At 41.2% G+C, this 23,720-nt stretch overlaps 1 protein-coding gene across 1 annotated transcript in view; it reads right to left on the bottom strand.

Moving 5' to 3' along the window:
• Window positions 1-20,686: 20,686 nt before the first annotated feature.
• The window catches only part of LOC136872262 (uncharacterized), a 90,782-nt gene continuing 87,748 nt past the window's right edge, over window positions 20,687-23,720 (bottom strand). Inside the window, exon 4 of the mRNA XM_068227398.1 lies at window positions 20,687-20,922. Within this exon, the coding sequence (XP_068083499.1) occupies window positions 20,687-20,922 (236 nt within the window). The remainder of the gene's footprint in view (window positions 20,923-23,720) is intronic.

Genomic DNA, 23,720 nt, shown 5'->3' on the forward strand with positions numbered 1-23,720 from the left:
AAATTATTTCGCAAGGAAATCGCGCTTAGTGTAAACACAGCTTTAAGACCAGTGTGTTAACTATTCCGCTAGGAAGATGGACACACTCAGCTCTCCGGCGTTGAGCTGACTGTCTTTGGAGACATCTGCTGGACAGCGACTGAATTACAATGAAACTACTTAATAATAATAATAATTTCGTGTGGCTATTTCTAGCCGAGTGCAGCCCTTGTAAGGCAGACCCTCCAATGAGGGTGGGCGGCATCTGCCATTTGTAGGTAACTGCGTGTTATTGTGGTGGAGGATAGTGTTATGTGTGGTGTGTGAGTTGCAGGGATGTTGGGGACAGCACGAACACCCAGCCCCCGGGCCATTGGGATTAACCAATTAAGGTTAAAATCCCCGACCCGGCCGGGAATCGAACCCGGGACCCTCTGAACCGAAGGCCAGTACGCTGACGATTCAACCAACGAGTCGGACGACTACTTGATGAAACATAGGAATATATTTCATCCATGTTGCCTTACCTCTTATCCATGTTCCGTCAAACTGCTGTAACATTTACTTACTGGGAAATGATGGAGACTTTTAGAAGACAGCTTCTCTTGTTATCTCGCGAAGCTAGGTGAAGGCCGTTCCAGCGCTCAGTTCACAATTAAAATATCTGATTGGTTGGGAATCGAACCCGAGACCTCCGGATAAGATACACAACAGGGGAGACTAGTACAGAAAGAAAAAAGGTATTACACCTAGAATGTAGAGGCGGTCATACCGGCAACTTCTCTTCCTGGATCTGGTTAAGAGTTTTCAAATGACATCTGGTAATTAGCAGCAGCAGCAGCACATACGTTAGTATTCTAAATGGAAATTCTATAAACGCCATACTGAAGCGCGGTGAGGTTGACAGCCAGTGAACTTTTATTTCAATTACACCTTAATTACCGCTCCAGCCAATACCATGTGTGTGTGTTAGGTAGGGAGGGGCAATGAGAAGTAATGTGACAGCACAGAGATGAAAAATGTTTTGAATTAGTGTCATCAGCGCTCAGCAATTTATGAATGGTGATTTGTACATTAATCAACGACAACGGGTCAGAGAGGAGACAAGAACTAGTACAGAATGCGACATACAGGGATGATAATAATAATAATAATAATAATAATAATAATAATAATAATAATAATAATAATAATAATAATAATAATAATAATCTATGGTCTCAACTACCGTGTGCAGGTATTCTGATCTAATGCTATCTAGGCTACTTGCATATCAATTTTGACTTTTCATTTTAATCTAACAGATGCTAGAGAAACCGGAAGTCTAATGGCAACCTACTCCTGAGTTCTAACTAATTGGTTTGACGCCATCTAGGCTGCTTGCGTGCCAATTTCGAAGTTCCATTTCTCTCTACCAGACGGCAGAGAAACAGATATCTGTAGGGCGAGTTTTAATTAATTTGGTAGGGTAAAGACCAAATGTGTCACCAGAGATCTTCTACTTGCCGACATCGTACGACATGGAGTGCCGAATGAACGTTTTCTCGTCCTTCAAAAATTCGACCACCTCTGCCGGGTTTGAAACACGATCTTGGGAATCGGAGGCCAACACTCTTACCACTGATCCAGATTGAGAGTTGTTCGGGCATTATTGTTCATTTCAAAGTTGTATGTTGGTATCTTGAAGAATAGCAAATATCTTCAATAAATTCTCATGTGTAAGCAAAATCAGGGGGAATTACAAATTGCTGCTACTTTCTAAGTGTTGCAACAAACAACAGGGATTGGTGCCAACTACGATGGCGCACCAATCGCGGGATAACCGCTGGGCGCGCGCGCCCTGCCGACTAGAAACCTGGCAGCTTCGCCTGCCATCTGTTGGCCGCTAGTTCGAATACTAATGACATGAATCTCCAAGGAGAGAGGTGGGGGCTTCAGATTGGGCCGATGTACAATATCTGCACAGTACGGCAAGTGTAAATACAGTATTTGCCTTAGCTTCCTCGTGAAGGAGATTAGCTATTCGTTAAATCGAGCAGCAACACGCACGTTTGATTATAGCGACCAGTGCTGCAGCCATAATAAAGAAAAATAAAACATTGCCAAGTTTGATGTGGCTATTATTAATAGTTTATTTACAGTACAGTATTTATTTCTAGTTTCACGTTCGGTGTCCGAATATCAGTAACAGTCACAATATTTACACAAAATACACGATATCACTCGCATGCAGAAGACGTCACGTGCGCCTTCTCGAAGTCTCATATCTTGCGAGACGGGGTGGAGTGGGTCTCGGCCCTCAGGTGGCCACGACTGGACCGTGGTGAAACAGCCCTGCACTCTGACCGGTCAACCGAGCAGAGGAGGGGTAGCCGTGCATTCGGGGGACGGGACAAGGTTGGACCTCACGGCTGGCCCCAACCGTCGGCTGTCCTGAGAATGGTTTTCCATTCTCCTGCACTAAGGCGAATGCCGGGACAGTTCCTAGTATAGGCCACGGCCGCCAACCCCCTCACCTCCACCGAGCATTTCCTCCACCGTAACAAATCTCCCGGCTGAGAGACGGCGTCACCGTCTAAGAGGCCCGCCTCCCCCTTCAGGGGAGGAATGAAAACATTTTAGTAGTAGTAGCAGCTGCGAGACGTGTGTGAAAATCACATGGCCCAGCTGAGCCCGGCATTACTTTCACTTGTATCAAGCTGCTTCTGTTATTTTTTTCTGTTTGGCCTCCGTCGATAAATTCCTGTTCTCTTCCGAACGCATCAGCACTGGGTTTGCAAGGTTCACACAGTCTTCCAATCAGCCGGACTGAATGGCTCAGACGATAGAACGCTGGTCTTCTGAGCCCAAGTTGGTGGGTTCGATTCCGGCTCTGTTCGGCGGTATCTGAAGGTGCTCTCAACTACACCAGCCTCGTGTCAGTAGATTTACCAGGACGTTGCAAAGAATTCCTGCAGGATAAACTTTCACCACCTCGGCGTCTCCGAAAAACACAAGAGTAGTTAGTGATACGCCGGGCTGAGTGACTCAGACGATTGAGGCGCTGGCCTTCTGACCCCAACTTGGCAGGTTCCATCCTGGCTCAGTCCGGTCGTATTTGAAAGTGCTTAAACACATCAGCCTTGTGTCGGTAAATTTACTGGCACGTAAAAAGAACACCTGCGGGACTAAATTCGGGCACCTCGGCGTCCTCAAAAACCGTAAACGTAGTTAGTGGGACGTAAAGCCAATAACATTATTATTATTATTATTATTATTATTATTATTATTATTATTATTATTATTATTGATACGAACAACCAGTAACATTATTATTATTAGTCTTCCAGTTCCGTGCTTTTCATGACTGTTTCCTTTCTATCGCTGGCATTCAATAGGACTTATCACTGTTAACGAGGGACACTGACCTCGTTATTTTGAACCTTACGAATAACAGTCGGTATCAAGTCCAATACAGCCTCAAAACAAGTGACAGTATTAATTTGTTTTACGTACAAATATGGCTAAAAAAGCCTTCGAGAGTAAATAACAAATATCGACCAAGTGAGGCATATGAGAAGAGCTTTGGCGTGTACTTACGTTATGGATGTACAAAGTGGATGCTGGAAAAACCTGCAGGCAGTTTGGAAGCAGCAGATATATGAATGTGGAGAAGAGCGACCCGAACAAGGTGGACATGCATGAGAAGTAACGACCAGATCCTCAAGGAAGTTGATGAAGAAAAGAAATATAATCCACAATATCGACACTAGGGCTGATGGCATAGAGTATCCCGACACAGTAGTTGCCCTTACATCGGGTACGGATCCGCAAACCTGGTAGCCCGCTACACGTCGTAACAGTGCTTATATGTATTCCCAGTGATGCATTTGATTCTCCTATCCCTTTGGGATCACTTCTCTACTCCACCATCTGTCCCTCCCTCAACGTAGCTCTTTGTTTCCCAAGAACATTAATTTACGTTTTATATCGGGTCTATTATTATTATTATTATTATTATTATTATTATTATTATTATTATTATTATTATTATTATTATTTAAAATAAATGCATATTTTTGTTGTAACATTAATTTTGTTTGTTTACAGCCTGTTTAGAAATTGGGACGTGACCCATCCTATAATTTTCTGTGCCACGTCTCATGCCATTTCATTATTTTATTTCCTCTTGAACTCAGCTCTGGCCGCGCGGTTAAGGGCGCGTAGCTGAGAGCTTGCATTCGGGAGATGTTGGGTTCGAATCCCACTGTCGGCATCCCCTGAATATGGTTTTCTGTGGTGTCCCACTTTCACACCACGAAATGCTGGGGCTGTACCTTAATTAAGGACACAGACAGTACCTTCCCAATTCCACCCTTGTGTCGACGAAAAACCTTCGATGTGTTAGTGAGACGTTAAATTACTAACAATAAATAAATAAATAAATAAATAAATAAATAAATAAATAAATAAATAAATAAATAAATAAATAAATAAATAAATAAATAAATAAATAAATAAATAAATTACAACTATCCCAACTCATTTAGTAGGGAGGAGGCAAGGCACGGATAGGATTCCCCTAAAATATCCCTCTTTTCGAAATTCGTAGATGTACTGTAGACACTTGTATTTTTGATAAGTAAACTTTTTCATCAATATTCATATATAATTTATATCACGGCCATTACATAAAATGTAATTTATTTTAGAACAACAAGTGTATTGTTTTACTTTTAGTATCAGTACGAATATTTCAAAATAATTGGTCTTTATTCATCCTTCTCGTTATAAGATTATAGATTGCAAAATTGTAACGAACGATTACCCGGGTAATAAGAGAATCAGTTTTTATCCGAAGGCACCGGATAATGTTCAAATAACAGGATAGCAGTGCCCGAAGCGAAACACGGAAAATACGAAACTGTGGGACACATCTGCAGACATAGTGATTTCCTTTACAACATGTTTGAAGGAAAAGTTAGTGGATGGGATTTCTATGAGTCTTATCTACCGGGAAGACCTGCAGTTCTCATACAGAACTAAAAAGAACTGCTCGTTACAGAACTTGGAGGCTGCAGCGAAGAGGCCTAGCTCTCAGAGCATGAATTAACGCACGACTTATAGTGTAGCCAAGTGTATCTGATATCAATAGGTACGGAGAATGACGTCTCAGAAAATGCAACTGACACCTCTATGCCACAAATTACTGATGCCTCCTACTGACTGATTCAATTATGATCAGGCAGATACAGAATGAAGACCGCAGGACGCAATTAGCCGATATAATCGCTACAGCCCGCCACCTGTTGGTGCAGCACGCGATCGATAGCGTCTCGCCAGTTTCTATAGCAACCGCCGCGCCGAGGCGACCTGACCTGACCTGCCTCACTCGGCCAGTAGGTCAGACCGGGCCGTCAACCCCCGGGAGGAGTATTTAAGTAACTCACAAGCAGTGACTCTGGCTGAATGAAACTTTCATCCCGAACCTCGAGGAAAACTGACTGAATTAAGAGCTCAACTGAATAAGTAAGATACCATTTCTATGACCGAAAACTCTCGAAATATGTATGCGCTTACGCCCTTTTAAAAATATAACAAAAACCTGGAAATAAAACGCAAACGAAATTAAATATTGTCAAAAAATGGGTTAGAATAAACTATTTTTTCATAATTCTAAAAAAGGCCAATATTAACTCGTATTGACACAGCATACAAACTCACCCTATAAAAATTAGAAAATAGATTAATTTTTCCCGCGGAAACAATTAAATATATTTAAGTAAATTTACCACTGTGGAGATAACGAAGGATTCTGAGGGGACAAAAAGTCTAACGGCTGTGTTCTGCACAACTAATGCTTTCGGAGTTATGTTAACTAAGTTAACTGCTTAGAATTACTACCTCACAACAATGGGGTTAGAACCGCTTTACAAGGAATATCTGGTAGGGGTGAAAGGGGAGGTAGGCGAGACCGACCAGCATCAAACTAGCCATATTCCTAACATTCTCTTGTTTTTCCTATTTTGACAATTTACTCCTTGCGAAACCAGTTACCTTCAAGTTTCATTTAACCATAAAATATTTCCAAGGAAAGAGAATCCAAAATAAAGAAATACAAACAAAATCACTAGTCATTATCGGCACAACACATGTGAATACTACTTGATGTACGGCTAAAACAATTTAATACGACCAACAATAAGTTTGATCAACTATGACTAAATGACAAAATATAGTAAGATATTTCTAAATTACAAATAAAAACATATTATCTTCTTCACAAAATCTAGAAATGTGTTCTCGTTTATGGCTGTTCAGTATGAAAGCTGCTAATGACATTTGGAGTCCGACTAGTGCACCTGAATGCTGTGAAGGGTATTTCTCATAGAGTCAATCGGACCAAAATAGCATTTTCTAGCTCAGTGAAGCAATTGCAAACTATTGCAGTCCTAATCATGCCTAATTCGTTTCATTATGCCGCTACCATAGGTTTTTGAGGTTTCAGTACAACGGCATAGCCTTCGGTGGAGAGTGCCTTAATTAAGGCACAGATTTGCCTGGTGTGGCTGGGTACAGAGATGTGATTCTGCAGACTGCGCGCCAGCTTTTTCAAGAAAGGGATAGACAATCTCATGACCCAGTGGGATAAATGTCTTAATAATTCTGGTGATTACGTTTGAGATAAGAAATGACCCACTATACTTTTTGGCAGGTGACCTGCTTTTATTTAATTGTTCCTTGTATATTGTTTACTCAACGTAAATGCATAAAAATGAGTAAATAACGTAGAACAAAGAAAGATGTATAAAAATCAAGAAACGATTAACATGGTGAGAATGGAAAAATAATGACGCAATTTAAAAAAAAAACATGGCCTAAAAGGAAAATTAACAAAGAATGACTAAAATGACAATTTATTTCTAATATCTGGAGGCTGTGATCACATAAGTTAGCAATGTCCGTGATGCATCATTTAAAATGTGAAATGTTATCAAAATTCAGGCCCTTATAATAGCCATCAACAAGATTTGCGGCATTGCATGGATACGGAATGTCTCGCCTCTGCCTCATTTTTCAAGTTCACACCAACTCACGAGGACTAGTGAGTGGCTATGCAACATCAAATGTAGCATCGAAGTCAGAAGAGGATAAGAAGTGACTAGGAAAGAGAGAATGGACTCGCTGCGCATCAATATATGGATAGGTACAGTGTGAAAGCACAGTAGTTACTCATGTAAATTTCAGTCAAATAAAAGTAAGTCAGCCTTTCCTGCTGTCAAAACACTGGGTATATTGGTCTTGACCCGAGTTCGTTTGGTCCAGTCATCTGTCAGGTCTGTGGTAGGAAGGAAGGTCAGGTTTTTCAGGATGAATATGAGAACAGACTTCAATAGATGTGGCGAGGATTACTATTTTATGGGGCAAAACAACAAGATTATCAGCCCGAGCAGCAGCAGGACTGCGCAAGACAGACTGCTAAAGGAGATTAACAATTCATCCTCATACGTCCTCAGTTTGTGTTATGTACTCCTTTCTGTTTGCCACAGAAGAGCGATGATGCAGAGGCTGCGAAGGAAGACTCTAAAACTGCTGGAAACTTGAGATAAAGCCATCGTGACGTCCCACCGAACACAATATTGCTGGTTTTATGTGCCACTAATTACATTTACTGTTTTCAGAGACACCAAGATGCCAGAATTTTGTCCGGTAGGAGTTATTTGATATGCCGGTAAACGTACCAACAAGGGACTGCGTATTAGAGTACCTTAAAATACCACCGGACTAAACCAGGATCTAATCCCCCAACTTGGGGCCCCTTTTCCGTCTAAGCTCCTCAGCCCGGTCCGAATACAATCGTATAGAGGAGTTTGTTGACCTGCCAATATCGGATGCGAATCAATCAGTTGTCAGGAAATCTGGCATCAGGTACGCTTCTGTGCACACCAGAACAATATCACAGATACAGACAGAATACACGTCTGTATAGGATTTTTTTTTTGCTAGGGGCTTTACGTCGCACCGACACAGATAGGTCTTATGGCGACGATGGGATAGGAAAGGCCTAGGAGTTGGAAGGAAGCGGCCGTGGCCTTAATTAAGGTACAGCCCCAGCATTTGCCTGGTGTGAAAATGGGAAACCACGGAAAACCATTCTGAATAGGATTAACAGGCTGCTGAGCACGATACCTTTGGTCCATGAAATGCAACAAAAACAAAATATCTAATGTGAAGGAGAATGAGGAGGAGAGGTACAGAGAAATAGGATGAATGATACTATAAGGAGAGGAAAAGGAAAGGGGAGTAACAGAAGCACAGGAGAAGCAAAAGAGGACAAATATTATAAGAAGCAGGATAAAACAGAAGGGTAGGAGGAGAAAAGGAGAAGGAAGAGCTTAAGGTTTTTAAAAAGCTGAAGAGCAAGACGGGAAGATGAAGACGAATGGAATGGCGAGAAGGTTAAGAAAAAGTGGAAGGAAAAGAAAAAAAGGACGAGGGAAAGAAACATAAATAAAGAAAATAATAAAATGAAGGAAAGAGAGAACCAGATCGAGAAAACACGAAAGTGGAAGGCAAAAGAAGCTGAGGTCAAGGAAGTGGACAATGTGCAGGTAGGAAGAGGGCGAATAGCAGAAGGAAAGGAGCAAAATACAAGAGTAGGACGAGAAATAGTATTTTTAAAACAGATGATGGAAGCAGAAGAGCAAGACGGAAGGAATGACAAGGAGGTTAAGAAGTGGAAGGATAAGATAAAATATATGAGGGGAACAAAGAAAGAAGAAAGGGGGAAGGAAAAAAGAGAAGAAGAATCGAGAAAATGGAAGAAGAAGAAGAAGAAGAAGATAGGCCAGGGACAAGAGAGCGGGCAATGTGGAGGTTTGCTATCATTTACTAGTATTAAGAGATCGCAGTTGTACGATTTAATGACAAAGTGAATAACTGTGATTACGATTTACAATTATGAATGTACCGATCATTTCTAGCAAACTAAAGAGCGCATTTGAGCCTCGATAGCATCCGGTAAGGCATAAAGAAAGGAGGTAGAGAAGGGATAATTTACAGATGCATCTAGCCACAGAAGGACAAGAATTACGACAGGCTCGGAGATAACTTGCTATGCTTGTTACCCTCAATTTTTGAGCCATGCCTGCTGAAGTCACATTTTGCGATGACACAGAGCAGCCACGAGTTTCATTACTAATGTGCACCTCCCACAGTCTACAGTGGCAAGGGGGATTGTTGTACTGCTGCTATGTAACAACTTCGAGAGATGACGAGCTTCAAACCAGAATAAAAATGAATACTCCATCTCCCTACAAGATTCAGGCAAGCAATAAGCATACCCGAGAAAGATCGCTCCGAGAAGCCTGCTGCTGGATTACCTCAACGGTTCACTGATTTCTTACATTCCCGAGTTATTCCAAGCGGAACGAAACAGAATAATATACCGCGAATAGGGGAGAAGGAAACAGGAACTGTGTGCGCTGCTAACATAAACAGTGGGTGCCTTAGAAATGTTCGGTGAGTACTATTGCAACAGGAAGGTAACTCCAATTTTCGCAAATATCCACTTATTTCCTCTATATGTAGGCCCATTATAAATACCTTGGATGTTGCTTGAATGAAGAGCGGGAGTACAGTCAAGAGATGAAGATAAGAATCGAGCAGACACGAAGCACCTTCTATTTGTTTTACGTCGCACCGACACAGAAAGGTCTTATGGCAACAGTGGGATAGGAAAGGCCTAGGAAGTGGGAGGAAGCGGCCGTGGCCTTAATTAAGGTACAGCCCCGGCTGGTGTGAAAATGGGAAACCACGGAAAACCATCTTCAGGGCTGCCGACAGTGGGGCTCGAACCCACTATCTCCCGATTACTGGCTACTGGCCGCACTTACACACCTTCATCAAAATGAAGAAACTCCTAAGTAACCGTTTTGGATCTGAGACTTCGCATGGTAATAACCAGCGTGTTTCTCATACTGGGAAACCAGATTTGAGGAATTAACTGACCCAGACCCTGTACAAAAGACTGGAAATCTTCGAAATGCAGATCTAACTGCGAATGTTACGAATCTCGCGCAGACGGAAAGATTGAGACATTCCGAGGTGTTGATGTACCAGAAAAGAAAACTGAAGTTCTATATTCCATCATATTCCGGACACTGATCCAAAACCATAAGTACACGATCTTACAACTAGTGGTGCACGGCAAGACAAAAGGCCGAAGCAGACCTTGTCGAAAAACAACTTCCTGGATGATGAAAACTTCCACTGATCTAAAAGCAATTATAGGAGAAAGATTTTGAAGAATTCCCATCTTTAAAACCACATGACTTGTCCGACTGTAGTTCTCATAGTAACAATGAAGTCGTTAAACAATGGTTTAGAAATGCCGAAGAAATGTCGCCTGAATTACATATTTTATGTCTCCCTTTTCTGTTAATTTTGAGCAGGCTCCAGTCATATTTCCAAAACAACTGATAGGACTACAATGTAACACAATTCTGGAATGCAGATATTACAAAATACCAGGCGGCCTCCTTGCAAATTATAAAAAAAAATGGAATAAAAATCCACTCATTGATACGCAAATTAGAAACTATGTTTTCCTGTACATACCTCTGCGAACATACAAAATCATGAACCTGAATGAGAGTAAAACTAGGTCACGTTTGTCCGACGTTGCGTTTTACTTGACAACACACACTTTACGTAGTTGGTGAAATCAAAGAAATGTCTAATGTTGTCCCAGATGCAGAAAAAAGGAAAGTTTTATTTTGATGTATTACATTTTAAAGGCTGATTTTATAATTCTCGAATTCTTTCTGTGTCTCATAAAATGTGCCATCTATTCGTCTCACTCCCCTTCATCTCTTTCCCACTCTTCTTCGGGTCTCCCTCTCAACACTAAGAGCCCGGGAGAGCGCTGGGCCAAGCACGGGGGCTGCCCACTCGAAATGGCCTGTGCAAAGGGATTATCTGCACAATATACACCATCATCACCTGTACGGTTTTACTGAAAAATAAAATAAAGCACTTCCTCCGCGATGTTTCTGCCTTTACATTTCTCATAGAAAATTATCCAAAATTGTATGTACGATCTTCAAACCAATTTCCTTTGAGAATTTTTAATTTTAGTTTCTATTTCTTCTTCTTCTCCTTCTTCTTCTTCTTCTTATTATTATCCGAAGCAGGTCAGTACAAACGTTTCTTGTCGTAATATACTTGCAGACGTATTATAGACTGCATGTGGAGAGTTATACTGTGTTTGGTTTTACGTCCTACTGACAACTATTTTGTGACGCCCCAGTGCCAGAATTTTGTCCCGCAGGAGGGCTTTACTTTTTTTTTGCTAGTTGCTTTACGTCGCACCGACACAGATAGGTCTTATGGCGACGACGGGATAGGAAAGGCCTAGGAGTTGGAAGGAAAGCGGCCGTGGCCTTGATTAAGGTACAGCCCCAGCATTTGCCTGGTGTGGAAATGGGAAACCACGGAAAACTATCTTCAGGGCTGCCGACGGTGGGATTCGAACCCACTATCTCCCGGATGCAAGCTCACAGCCGCGAGCCCCTGACCGAGTGCTTTACTTGACAGTAAATCTAACGGCAAAAGGCTGGCGAATTTGAGCTCCTTGAAAACACCGGAATGAGTCGGGTTCGAACCTGTCAACTTGGGCTCAGAAAGCCAGCACTCTACTGTCAGAGCCATTCAGCCCGAATGAGTAAAAGGAGGATAATCGGAATAATTGTGAGACCAGTAGTGATATGTGTGACTGGTTATATTAAGGCTAAGGATGGGAACAAGAGCTTGACTGGTTATATTAGGGCTAAGGATGGGAACAAGAGCTTCGGGGCTTTAAATAAGGTACCAGAAATTATTGTGGAACATACCAGTCCGGTGCTATAGGGGCAGCGTCTCTACCCCTTACCCAGCAGAGGTTTTGGGTTCGAGTCTCGACTCGTCCAAGGATTTTAATCCTGGGCTGGAAGGCGGGAAAATTCAGCTTCCTGGAGGCAGACGTATATGAGCACATTCAAATAGCACTGAACTGAGTCTGTATCGAACCTGTCAACTTGAATTCAGAAAGCTAGCATTCTGATAGTCTGTCATTTAACCTGGCCTATGGGTTTAGTTATCTTTAGTTTAATGGGAAAAATACGATCACTGTTGGGATCTGAACCTTAGATCTCGAACGCTTTAGATTGGCAGTCATCGTCTTGGTTACAAAGATAGGTGATATAATATGGTAACAGCTACTAAATTACAGGTAAGAATGTGTCATTTTTATTAGACAAGACAGGAGTCCCTTCTATTGTGGGCAAGAGATTTCCTACGACGGAATGACCGCTCAAGACTTTTAAATTAGAGAGACTTCCTGGCAGGACAGGAACCTGAATCCCCAGCACATGACTCATTGATATATAGCCATTAGTCTTCCTGGCCGAGAAATGACGCACCACACCTGGACAATGTAAACATCCTGAGTCATCTCTAACTTCTCAGACGCGAGGAATGTGGTCGGACAAGCAACTCGGTACAGAAAAGAAACGTGCATTCAAGACAGCTGGCATGGCGTCTGACATTACAAGCATCAAGATTACGAGGTATCAAAGCAGAGCTATATTTACCAAATGCTATCGAACGCGCCATTTTTATGTTCTTAATATCCAGTACTAATAAATAAGGTTGTAATGTCCTAAACTTGATTTGAGACCATCTTTTGGAAGAGCGAAATATCTGCATTTATGACGGTTCTCCTCTTGCGGAGGATGACGTAAGATATTCACCATAAATATATATATTTTACAAGCTGCTTTACGTCGCACCGACACAGATGCGTCTTACGATGGAACAAGGAAAGGCTAGGAGTGGGATGGAAGCGACCATGGTCTTAAGTAAGGTACAGCCCCAGCATTTGTCTGGTGTGAAAATAGAAAACCACGAAAAACCATCTTCAGCGCTGCCGACAGTGAGATACGAACCCACTATCTCCCGAATACTGGATACTGGCCGCACTTAAGTGACTGCAGCTATCGAACTCGGTCACCATAAATAAACGCCAGATATTCACCGTGCATGAAATCTGTACAGGACACAGCGAATTCGACTTTTCAATAATGGACATTATCTATACAGTTAAAGATCATGGTAAATGCCTATCACTCGGGATTCTCTTAAAATTACAGCAATTGAAAGAAATAATGAAAATCCACAGCCTGTTTCCAGTCATTCGACCGGATTAGGAATGGGATGAATGAAGCCCTCAAGTAGAGGTGGGGATATGAATGGTGCCAGCTGCCGAAGGCTGTCGTACTCCTCTGAGGCAATGATTAATGACTGACAAATGAAATGATATTGGAGTGTGTCGCTGGAATGGAAGATGATAGCGAAAACTGCAGAACCCGAAGAAAAACCTGTGCCGCCTCCGCTTTGTCCAGCACAAATCTCACATGGAATGACAGAAATTTGAACCACGGAACCCCGCGGTGAGAGGCCGGCGCGCTGCCGCCTGAGCCACGGAGGCTTTGATGATGATGATGATAATAATAATAAATTATAATTATATTATTTATTAAATTATTATTATATTATTATATATATTATATATGCAATATATATTAATATATTATTATTATTATTATTATTATTATTATTATTATTATTATTATTATTATTATTATTATTATTATTATTATTATTATTATTATTATTATTATTATTATTATTATTTGAATTCATTCAGGAATGGAAAAATCTTCACTTATCCACTACGCAGAAATATAATAATTCCTGATTCAGAATCTTCTGAGATAACTTCGTGAGACTTAAAATAATATGCACGAAAGAAATCTGAAATTTAATTGGTAAAATAGAACAGTTCAATATAAGTGAGTATAGGAAAGTGATTGTATTGCATACACTTGTAATTACAAGTTGCAGAGGCAAACAAATCTCGAAATCTCGACCTTGGTAACGTTTACTTCATTTACTCGATGTTTTATACCTCATCATGGGACACGCTTTCTTCATTGATGATGAGAGCTTGTTAAACCGGTCTGATATGCTACATTATCATCCCAAGGACAGCCTCATTCTCCACATACCACAAAGAAAGTATCTATCTCATTCCCAGCAAAATACTACTGTACAATAAAAATGAATGAGCACTTCGAACTGGCCAAGACAAGTCCTGGGTGTGTACTGCAACCCGCCGAACATATCTATTCGAGGAGTTGCCTGTCATGTCTATGTCACGGGGCTATCTTAATCAACACAAATTAGAATAAATTGATTATTAGTAAAGCCACATTAGTTCACCATCTTCATGAAAATGATTTACCAGTGCTACAACAAGCGCTGAGCGTAGAGTTATAATTTGTAGTCAAAACAACACGCTTCCGATCTTTACTAGACATTCTCTAAAAATATTAAGATAGGTATTGAGTTCTTTTCAAAACCACGTTAGTCCTGAAATCATGTGGTACTAAAGCTCAATGTCATGGTGCGCTCATACTCAATTGTATTAGAGACATTTATTTATTATATATTCTGGAAAGGGCAGAAAAAGCATACACCTCACTGGTTCCCTTTCATGAATAAAAGATGCAGAACATAAGGAAAATCTTTCAGTATAATCCACATCAATAAGTTGATTTTAGTAACAGCTTATTGCAGAATCCGACTCACTCTTATGGTACGGAGATGGAGATTATTAAGAACAAGTACAATCTGAAAATGAAAGTAATGTGTAAATATTATTCTGTGCTTTGCAAGAGTTTCTTTCCTCATTAATAGGAAAATATGCAAATTATGACATTAACTTACGGTTAACTAAAGATATGCGTGTATTCCTACACTACCATTAAAAATGCGTCACATTCGTTTGAAAATGAATAACTTGAGGATTTTACATAGATGATATAAAATCCATTAACTATAGAGAGTTTTCTTTTTTTCTCAAAACTTATTTTCTGTAACTCAAATGGTTTTACAAATGACCAATAAATTCCGATCGCTGTTACAGTAGAAAAATTACGCCGTAATTACACAGTTATCAGTTTTAGGGAGTAATAAGAACAACCACATCTCAAAATGGAAGAGAGTCAAGGTTAATAAAATGAGGGGCAAGGAAAGAAGGCTAGAAATGAAATAAACTCGAATATTAACTCTCCTGTTTAGTTTGATAGCGTCCAGAGTTCACCATGCGACGTCAGTTTCCTTTCTGGAACCAAGTAACTGCAGCTTTAAACAATATTTGGAATGAAATCTTAGAATCATACAGTAATTCGCTCAATTACAGCTAGTCATGCTTAACGATTACGAGATCCCACCATTCGTCACACTTAATTATACTAGAATATACTCTCTTTCGTCTACAGGCTCTTTGTTCCAAGTCATTAATAATAATTAATAAGGTTGCAGGTTTTATATCCCACTAACTTCTTTTACGACTTTCGGAGACGCAGAGATGGCGGAAATTTTGTTCCGCAGGAGTGCATTCACGTGCAGGTGAATCTACTGATAAGAAGTTGGCAATGTTATTTTTAGCCTTCATTTTCCTCGTTCTTTTCCCACGTTTTTTGGACGCTTTATGTTGCTTTGGCCAAATTTTCCGGCCTGATGCCCTACCAGACGCCAAACCTAAGTGGAGAGATGGATCTGTTTTTGTGTTTTTGTGGTGGTTAATAGTGGGGTGTATTTATGTTGATGAAGAGAAGTGTATTAAGACGAACTCGGATACCAGCCCAGCCGGGAATCGAAACCAGGGCCCTCTGAATAGAAAGTCAGCACGCAGAGCAAGGTGCCCGAACTAAGAGGGGAGCATTCTTGAGGACCTTTAAATACCGCCAGAAAGAACGTGGATCTAACCGTCCATCACAGGTTCGGAAAACCAGTGATCTACCACCTAAGCCTCTCAGCCCGAATCTATATCATTAATAATAATAATAATAATAATAATAATAATAATAATAATAATAATAATAATAATAATAATAATAATAATAATAATAATAATAATAATAATAATAACCACCATCACCCAGGAATTTAGTCCGCAGGAGTTCTTTTACGTGCCAGTAAATCTACCAACACGAGGCTGACGTATTTGAGCACTTTCAAATACCAACAGACTGAGCCAGGATCGAACCTGCAAAGCTGGGGTCAGAAGGCCAGCACCTCAACCGTCTGAGCCACTCAGCCCGGCATGGAATCATATCATATCATATCATATCATATCATATCATATCATATCATATCATATCATATCATATCATATCTCATATCATATCATATCATATCATATCATATCATATCATATCATATCATATCATATCATATCATATCATATCATATCATATCATATCACATCATGTGTGATTCAGCAGCCCCTTCCAATATCGTCTGCTGTAGCCCAACTAACGTGCACATGATTATAGGGGTGTTATTCCTCTGCAGGCGAACTGTATGGTACTAATGTTCAGTAAGCACATTTTGCACACGATTCTGACCCCTAGCGAAATGTTATATAATCCGTTCAAAAACATGACGCCTTGAAATCTTGTTGCAACGTCCTTTTACCATGTAACTATGTTAATGTGTCGTGCCTCGTGACCAGGTGTAACGGAGAGGGGAATCAATGCATAAAACTAGGTAACAGTGCAGTAATTAATGTCTCAAACACCGAACCGGATGGCGTATGTACTCTGTTCTCGTCGTACTACCAGCATGTTCCCAGCAGTGTAGCGTAGCGGATGTGGTCAGGCGTTCGCCTAGCAATCGCCGGAATGTGCCAGCGGCATTTCGGTTCCTGAATCGTTCAAATATTTTTGCATCGATATTATGGTTGAATACATAAACACAGGCGCATGCTTGCCACATTCAAACAGTAGAATGACACTGTTATTCATCTTGTGCCCTGCACATACTCCGCTGGTTAGGACATTAATGTACTGTAATCTCTGCTATCATTCCGCATGTTTTCCACAGAGGAATACGATGAAATGTTCCTCATTTATAGGGAAGCAAGACAAAACGCGTACGAGGCACTACGTCTGTACCAGGACAGATATCCTGACAGGCGACACCCGGCTGCTACGACATTCTCCGCCCTGTTGAAAGACGCCTAAGGACAATAGGCGTGATTTCCAACCAACCACTAGCCCACGATAGGCCCGTTACATCGGATGAAACAGAAGTGGCCGTTCTGGATGCAGCTCGTAATAATCCATACATCAGTACAAGGGCGACTGCACAACTGGCGAATACGTCATGAACATAAATTTAACCCATACCATCTTGAGCTACACCAAGAGCTCCACGGGCGTGATTTCGAAGCTCTAATGGAGTTCTGATGATTATGATGCCTGTTGTTTAAAGGGGCCTAACATCGAAGGTCATCGGCCTCTAATGGTACGAGATGGATGACATGAGATGATAAATAAAAAATTAAAAGTTAAAAGATTAAAATGCCATCCACTGACTAGAGTTTAAAAGAAATGGTGATGAAAAAAAATGATTGTGAGATTAAAACAATCAGTGGATCTAATTCGCAATGCCTTATTTTTCATAAAAGGATAGAAAATAGAGGTGATAATGGAATAAGACATTGCCTGGTCAGTCAGATATATAATTCATGTTACGAGTTAAAATAACACATTAAAATACGCAACACGAACTAAAATAGAATCAATGGGACAAAAGCGCAGTCGACAAAAATACATTAAGACAAGAACAATATTACACACGAGAAAAAAGACCACTGTTCCTCATAAAACGGATGACTAGGTCTGCGGACTGTTCGTCATCGCGCAGGATGAGGGAAATGGAGTTCTGTCGGTGGCTATTATGCAGGCTGGACAATGATGCAAGATTCGTATCGCGTATCTTGTTCTCGGACAATCGCGCTTCCACAATAATGGGAACGTCAATCGCCACAACATGCACTATTGGAGTCCGGACAATTCTCACTGGGTGCGACAGGCGGCGCATCAAGTACGATGGGGAGTGAATGTTTGGTGTGGAAACTTGGGGGATCACCTGGTTGGACCTTATTACTTTGAGGGCCATTGGACGGGTCCACGCTACCTGCACTTTCTGCGTCAGGAACATCCACTGCTGCTGGAGGATGTGCCCTTGCACGATCGTTTGGCGATGTGGTTGCAACAGGATGGAGTTCCACCATGTTCGACTTTGCCCGTTCGTAACCATATGAACGGGAAACTGCCAGGGAAATGGATAGGACGAGGAGGCCCTGTTTCTTGGCCCACCAGATCACCGGATTTAACGCCGTTAGACTACTTCTTGCGGGAACATTTGAAGAACGTCGTTTACACTCGAGCGCCGGAAAACCCCGACCAGCTCCGGTAACTCATCACGGACGCCTGCCGAGCAATTACACCTGGAATGCTTCAGGCGCAAGACGGTCTATTGGACACAGGGCCCGAATGTGTATAAACCAAAACGGTCATGACATCGAGCATTTGCTGCGATAAAACACTTTCAGGGCAATTGTGTTCCTATTATTTCCGGTCTGTATGTTTTTTACTATTTTGCTTTACGTCGCACCGACACAGATAGGTCTTATGGCGACGATGGGATAGGAAAGACCTAGGAATGGGAAGGAAACGGCCGTGGCCTTGATTAAGGTACACACCGAGATCGATAGCTGCAGTCGCTTAAGTGCGGCCAGTATCCAGTAATCGGGAGATAGTGGGTTCGAGTCCCACTGTCGGCAGCCTTGATGATGGTTTTCCGTGGTTTCCCATTTTCACACCAGGCAAATGCCGAGGCTGTACCATAATTAAGGCCACGGCCGCTTCCTTCCAAGTCCTAGGCCTTTCCTATCCCATCGTCGCCATAAGACCTAATTGTGTCAGTGCGACGTAAAGCAAATAGCAAAAAAAAATATTAAGGTACAGCCCCAGCATTTGCCTGATGTGAAAAATGAGAAACCACAGAAAACCATTTTCAGGGCTGCTGACAGTGGGGTTCGAACCTACTATCTCCCGATTACTGGATACTGGCCGCACTAAAGCGACTGCAGCTATCGAGCTTGGTCGGTCTGTATGTGTCTGGTCTGCTATCTAATCGGCCCTTCTTAGGGCTACAAACAGATTAATTCACATACAATTTGCATGAAAGCGAGTATTGAATTTACATTGCGTGCTGTACGCATTAAACAAATATTTCAAAAATGTGTAATCTTCGCCCCGGACTCGAACCTCCCACCTGACACGCAAGCCCGATCCGCCACTACATTACGTTCCGTTCGGAACACTGGACAGCTTATAGCAAGTATTAGGTTTACTGCGGTCACAATATCAATTTAGTGTCTCGCCGGCGTGTCAGGTTCATATGATCTAGAAGGCACACGCATGTCTTCCAGTGTTTAATACGAGTTTAATATTACGGCGCCCTATCATGGTGAGGCGTAAAATACTAAGATATCCGGTTGTGTTGTCTGAGCATACCGGCAGGGCAGATTTTTTTAGGAGGGAATTAATGTTGCGGGTCGCATAAAACTACACTGGAAGGGGCGGCTAAATCACACGGTAGAACTTAGACGGGACCGCCGTTATATCCAACACGTGGTTAAAGGCGATGTCGCAATTAACGATTCCGACTGTATCTACAAATACAACAAAATACGACATCAGTTCCAAGATGCAACAGTAAATATCAAACTATATACTGTAGTGTGTGCAAAACACGACCAACGTTTCGAGCTGCATCCTACTGGCCAATGTAGAAAGATTTGTAAACTAGATTACGAAATGTTAGTTCTGTAACGCTGTACCATGGAGCTTCCAGTGTTATCACAGAGAAGTGTGGAAGGGAAATGAGACAAGTTTTCGCTTCATCTGTGGGAAGCGAGGGGACGGGAGCAAGTAGAGTAGACAGCTGTCTTGCTCCGACGCCATTGTTCACTCCCCACGGTCCCTTATCGAGAAACACGACGCCTGCCACTCACTCGCTCGCTGCACGGCGCTTTCCTATCGCCGAACAGGAGTCGTTATCTATACATTCCAAAAGCATGGCGAGCGTGCACTGCATGTTACATCAGGTAATGCACACAGAAAACTAGGTTCTAAATTCCTATGAAATCAACCCGTAACTCCCTTCAGCTCTGTTCATCCCTAATAATAATAATAATAATAATAATAATAATAATAATAATAATAATAATAATAATAATAATAATAATAATAATAATAATAATAATAATAATAATAATAATGATAATGCTTTATTACAACGAAGCCTCGGCTCAAGTTCTGATTAAGACAGATTTTCAATTTATTTACAGTTGGCCTTACGTCGCACCGACACACATAGGTCTTATGATGAAGATGGGATAGAAAAGGACTGAGTGGGAAGGAAGCGGCCGTGGCTTTAATTACGGTTCAACCCCAGCATTTGCCTGGTGTGAACTTGGGGAACCACGGAAAACCATTTTCGGGGCTGTCGACAGTGGGTTTCGAACCCACTACCTCCCGAATGCAAGCTCACAGCTACGCGCCCCTCTCACTCGGTATAGATTTTCAGAATGCAAGGTTACTCCCCAGGGACTATCAATTGGGAGCGTGAGTTAGCGACCACGGGTCTCCAAGCTGGGCCAAGCCCACTTACTTGTGCCAGACTCCTTACTTTTATCTTTCCTATATGGCTTTCTTTGGTGATCTCTTCTTGTGCTCCGACCCAGATAATAATATGTTTGTGAGGCTTATTGAGTCTTTTCCATTTCCATGTTCTTCGAGGTCCTTCTCGTTCTTTTGCCGATACCCTCATTCTTGTTAAGGTCGGAACTCTTCCATATTTCTCTCTGATTGGTGTTAAGTGGAGAGGACTGCCATCTGTACTTCCCCTTAACCACCACCACCACCACCACCACCACCACCACCACCACCACCACCACCACAATGGAAGGTCGTGTTTGTGGGTTACAGACCACATGTGAATCTGTAGGTTGTATGGGTAATGAACACAAGACTGGCCAGAGAGAAAACGTTACCTTATATGAGGCCCGCCCCTCCCCCTCAGGGAGAGAAATGAAAACTTTTAGATTATTATTATTATTATATTATCGTTACAGCCACGTAGAGTTGAAAACTTAATGTTATATGACTAGCGACATGGCCCGGTGTCGTGTGGGAGCAATTCTGAGCTTATGGTTTTAGGTCTTACACGATTTCAGTGGAGATTATATTAGTTGTTTTCCTCCTGACATGAATGCAACGTTGTACTAACGTCCTTCTCGCAGCCTGCCTATTAGCTCTGAAACATTCCTGCGTCTTCACAAAAAAGACGATAATCCCTAAATCATTTACGTAAATTATATACTTCAATGTGCATTTTTAAAGACTATTAATATAAATAAGCGATGTATTTTGACAAGGAATATGTGATTAATCATAAAATGTGATTTCTAGTTTTAAGGTAATTTTTTACTGCAAACTATATCTGGGAGGGATGATTTTTCGCAATGCTTGTAATGGCTTGTACTTCTGTGTTTTCGTTTTCACGATTTATTAACTACTTTTTAAAGAGTACTGAAAACGCGATAAAATGTGAAATTAATGCCAAAAATGCAATATATCCAAAAACCTACGATTTTTCAAATAATACTTCATTCATGTTTCTTATTCATCTTGTGGAATCTTAAACCGAAGAGTTTGTGCACCCTTTGACTGCCTGCAAATGCTGTAGGCTGTTAAGCTCAGATAACGAGAGTTTGTCCGTGCAGCTCTGTAGCTTATTTGGGGTCATATCTAGAGTCCAGACACTGATTCAAGAACATGACTTAAGTTGATTTTCTATATTTCTTTGTTATTCTGAATTCGCATGAATATTTTTTTCTGTTATGCATTTTTACTTTTTACCTTTATGTTACTACTTATCAGAACTTGTGTTATCCTTCAAACAGCTACAAACAGCTAAATTACAAATATATAGGTGTTGCAAAACGCTAAATGTATACATAAAAGCGCTAAATTGAATAATAATAATAATAATAATAATAATAATAATAATAATAATAATAATAATAACATCCGACTCCTTGGCTGAATGGTCAGCATTGAGTCCTTCAGTTTAGAGGGTCCTGGTTTCGATTCCCGGCTGGGTCGGACATTTTAATCGCGTTTGATTAATTCTTTTGACTCTGGGACTGGGTATTTGTGTTTGTCCCAACACTTTCATCTTCATATTCAGACAACACACCGCACTACCAACCACCACAGAAACACGCAAAGTGATTACATTATTCCAGATAAGGTTGGCGCCAGGAAGGGCATCCGGCCGTAAAACAGGGCTAAGTACACCCGTGCTACACAATTCGCACCCGCGACCCCACAGGTGTGGGAAAAGTGGTGGTAGAAGAAGAAGAATACTATTATTATTATTATTAATAATATTATTGAATTTACGTCATACTAACTACTTTTAAGGCTTTTTCGGAGACGCCGAGGTGCCGGAATTTAGGCCCGCAGGAGTTCTTTTAGGTGCCAGTAAATCTACCGACACGAGGCTCACGTATTTGAGCACCTTCAAATACCACCGGACTGAGCCAGAATCGAATGTGGCAAGTTGGGGTCAGAAGGCGAGCGCCTTTGCCGTCTGAGCCACTCAGCCGGCATTTGATCACTACTTTTCACAAATTCCTATATAACATCGTGGACATTTCGTAGATAATTTTATGCTCAACAATTTTTCAAACATACATAGGATAGGATCTATCGTTAACGGTTTGGGCAGCGTAATTCAAGAAAATGCTCGCGTAGTAGTTTTTCTTCGACACTCTTTACTAAAATTGCCATTTCTTGGCTCCCCTTTCTTTCTTATCTAGATTATTCATAACCTAACACGTTCCTCGGAAAACACTAACCTCTACTTAGGTCTTCATATTATAATATTGTATTAATGTATAAATGTAACATCGGCATGAGTTGCAGCTGCACGCGCCACTCGTACAATGACTCCAGCAAGTATCAGACAGGAAAACTGTGATCGATCACTTGGCCATGTTACAGCCTTGTCCTGCCCCAACACGACCCACCACGTTCAGTACAATGCTCCCGGTCGAGTTCACAGATCTGTCGTAAAACGGTTTATACCTCTTTGTGTTTATTAATAGAGCACCTTGGATATTGAGCTGTTCGTCAACAGCGACAAACTTTACAGCCTCAAAGCGAACTCTCAAGTTAAAACGAGAGAACCAATTCTGGGATGATTTTAAAATTAAAAATGTGAGGAAAATAAGCCGACATAAAATGTTTAGCAACAACGAAGAAAATGTTACAAGTTAAAGGGACAAACAAGATGTGTGGCGATTGTTCGAATAGAGAGAACTATTTGTGTTCGATGTGGTGTGAATAGCATGTAGACGAATGTTGAACGTTTTATGGCTTAAAATACTGGGTAATATAGCGCTTATAAATGTCTGCGTATAAATTTACGTTCAGGGCCATTAAACTTTTTATTATTTCCGAGACAGGAGTTCTGGTGTTATTGAAACTGCTAATGTCACAAAGTGAAATATATATTCTTACTACACACTTTACACACTCAAAAGAAGAACCGTGATATGACACACATCTAGAGCCGACGAAGAGTTTTTACTATAAAATTGTATACAGGAACCACCGAATTCTACGTCAGGCGTGTTCAATAATTGACCGTAAAAATTGTCAACATGAGTCGCTCTCCGATGAGTTCACTTTGTAGGCCAGTTATAGCGTAGCCTCCAAATCAGAAGTTCA

The sequence above is a fragment of the Anabrus simplex genome, chromosome 4 (assembly GCF_040414725.1).
Source record: "Anabrus simplex isolate iqAnaSimp1 chromosome 4, ASM4041472v1, whole genome shotgun sequence".
In the NCBI taxonomy this organism is placed as follows: Eukaryota; Metazoa; Arthropoda; class Insecta; order Orthoptera; family Tettigoniidae; genus Anabrus; species Anabrus simplex.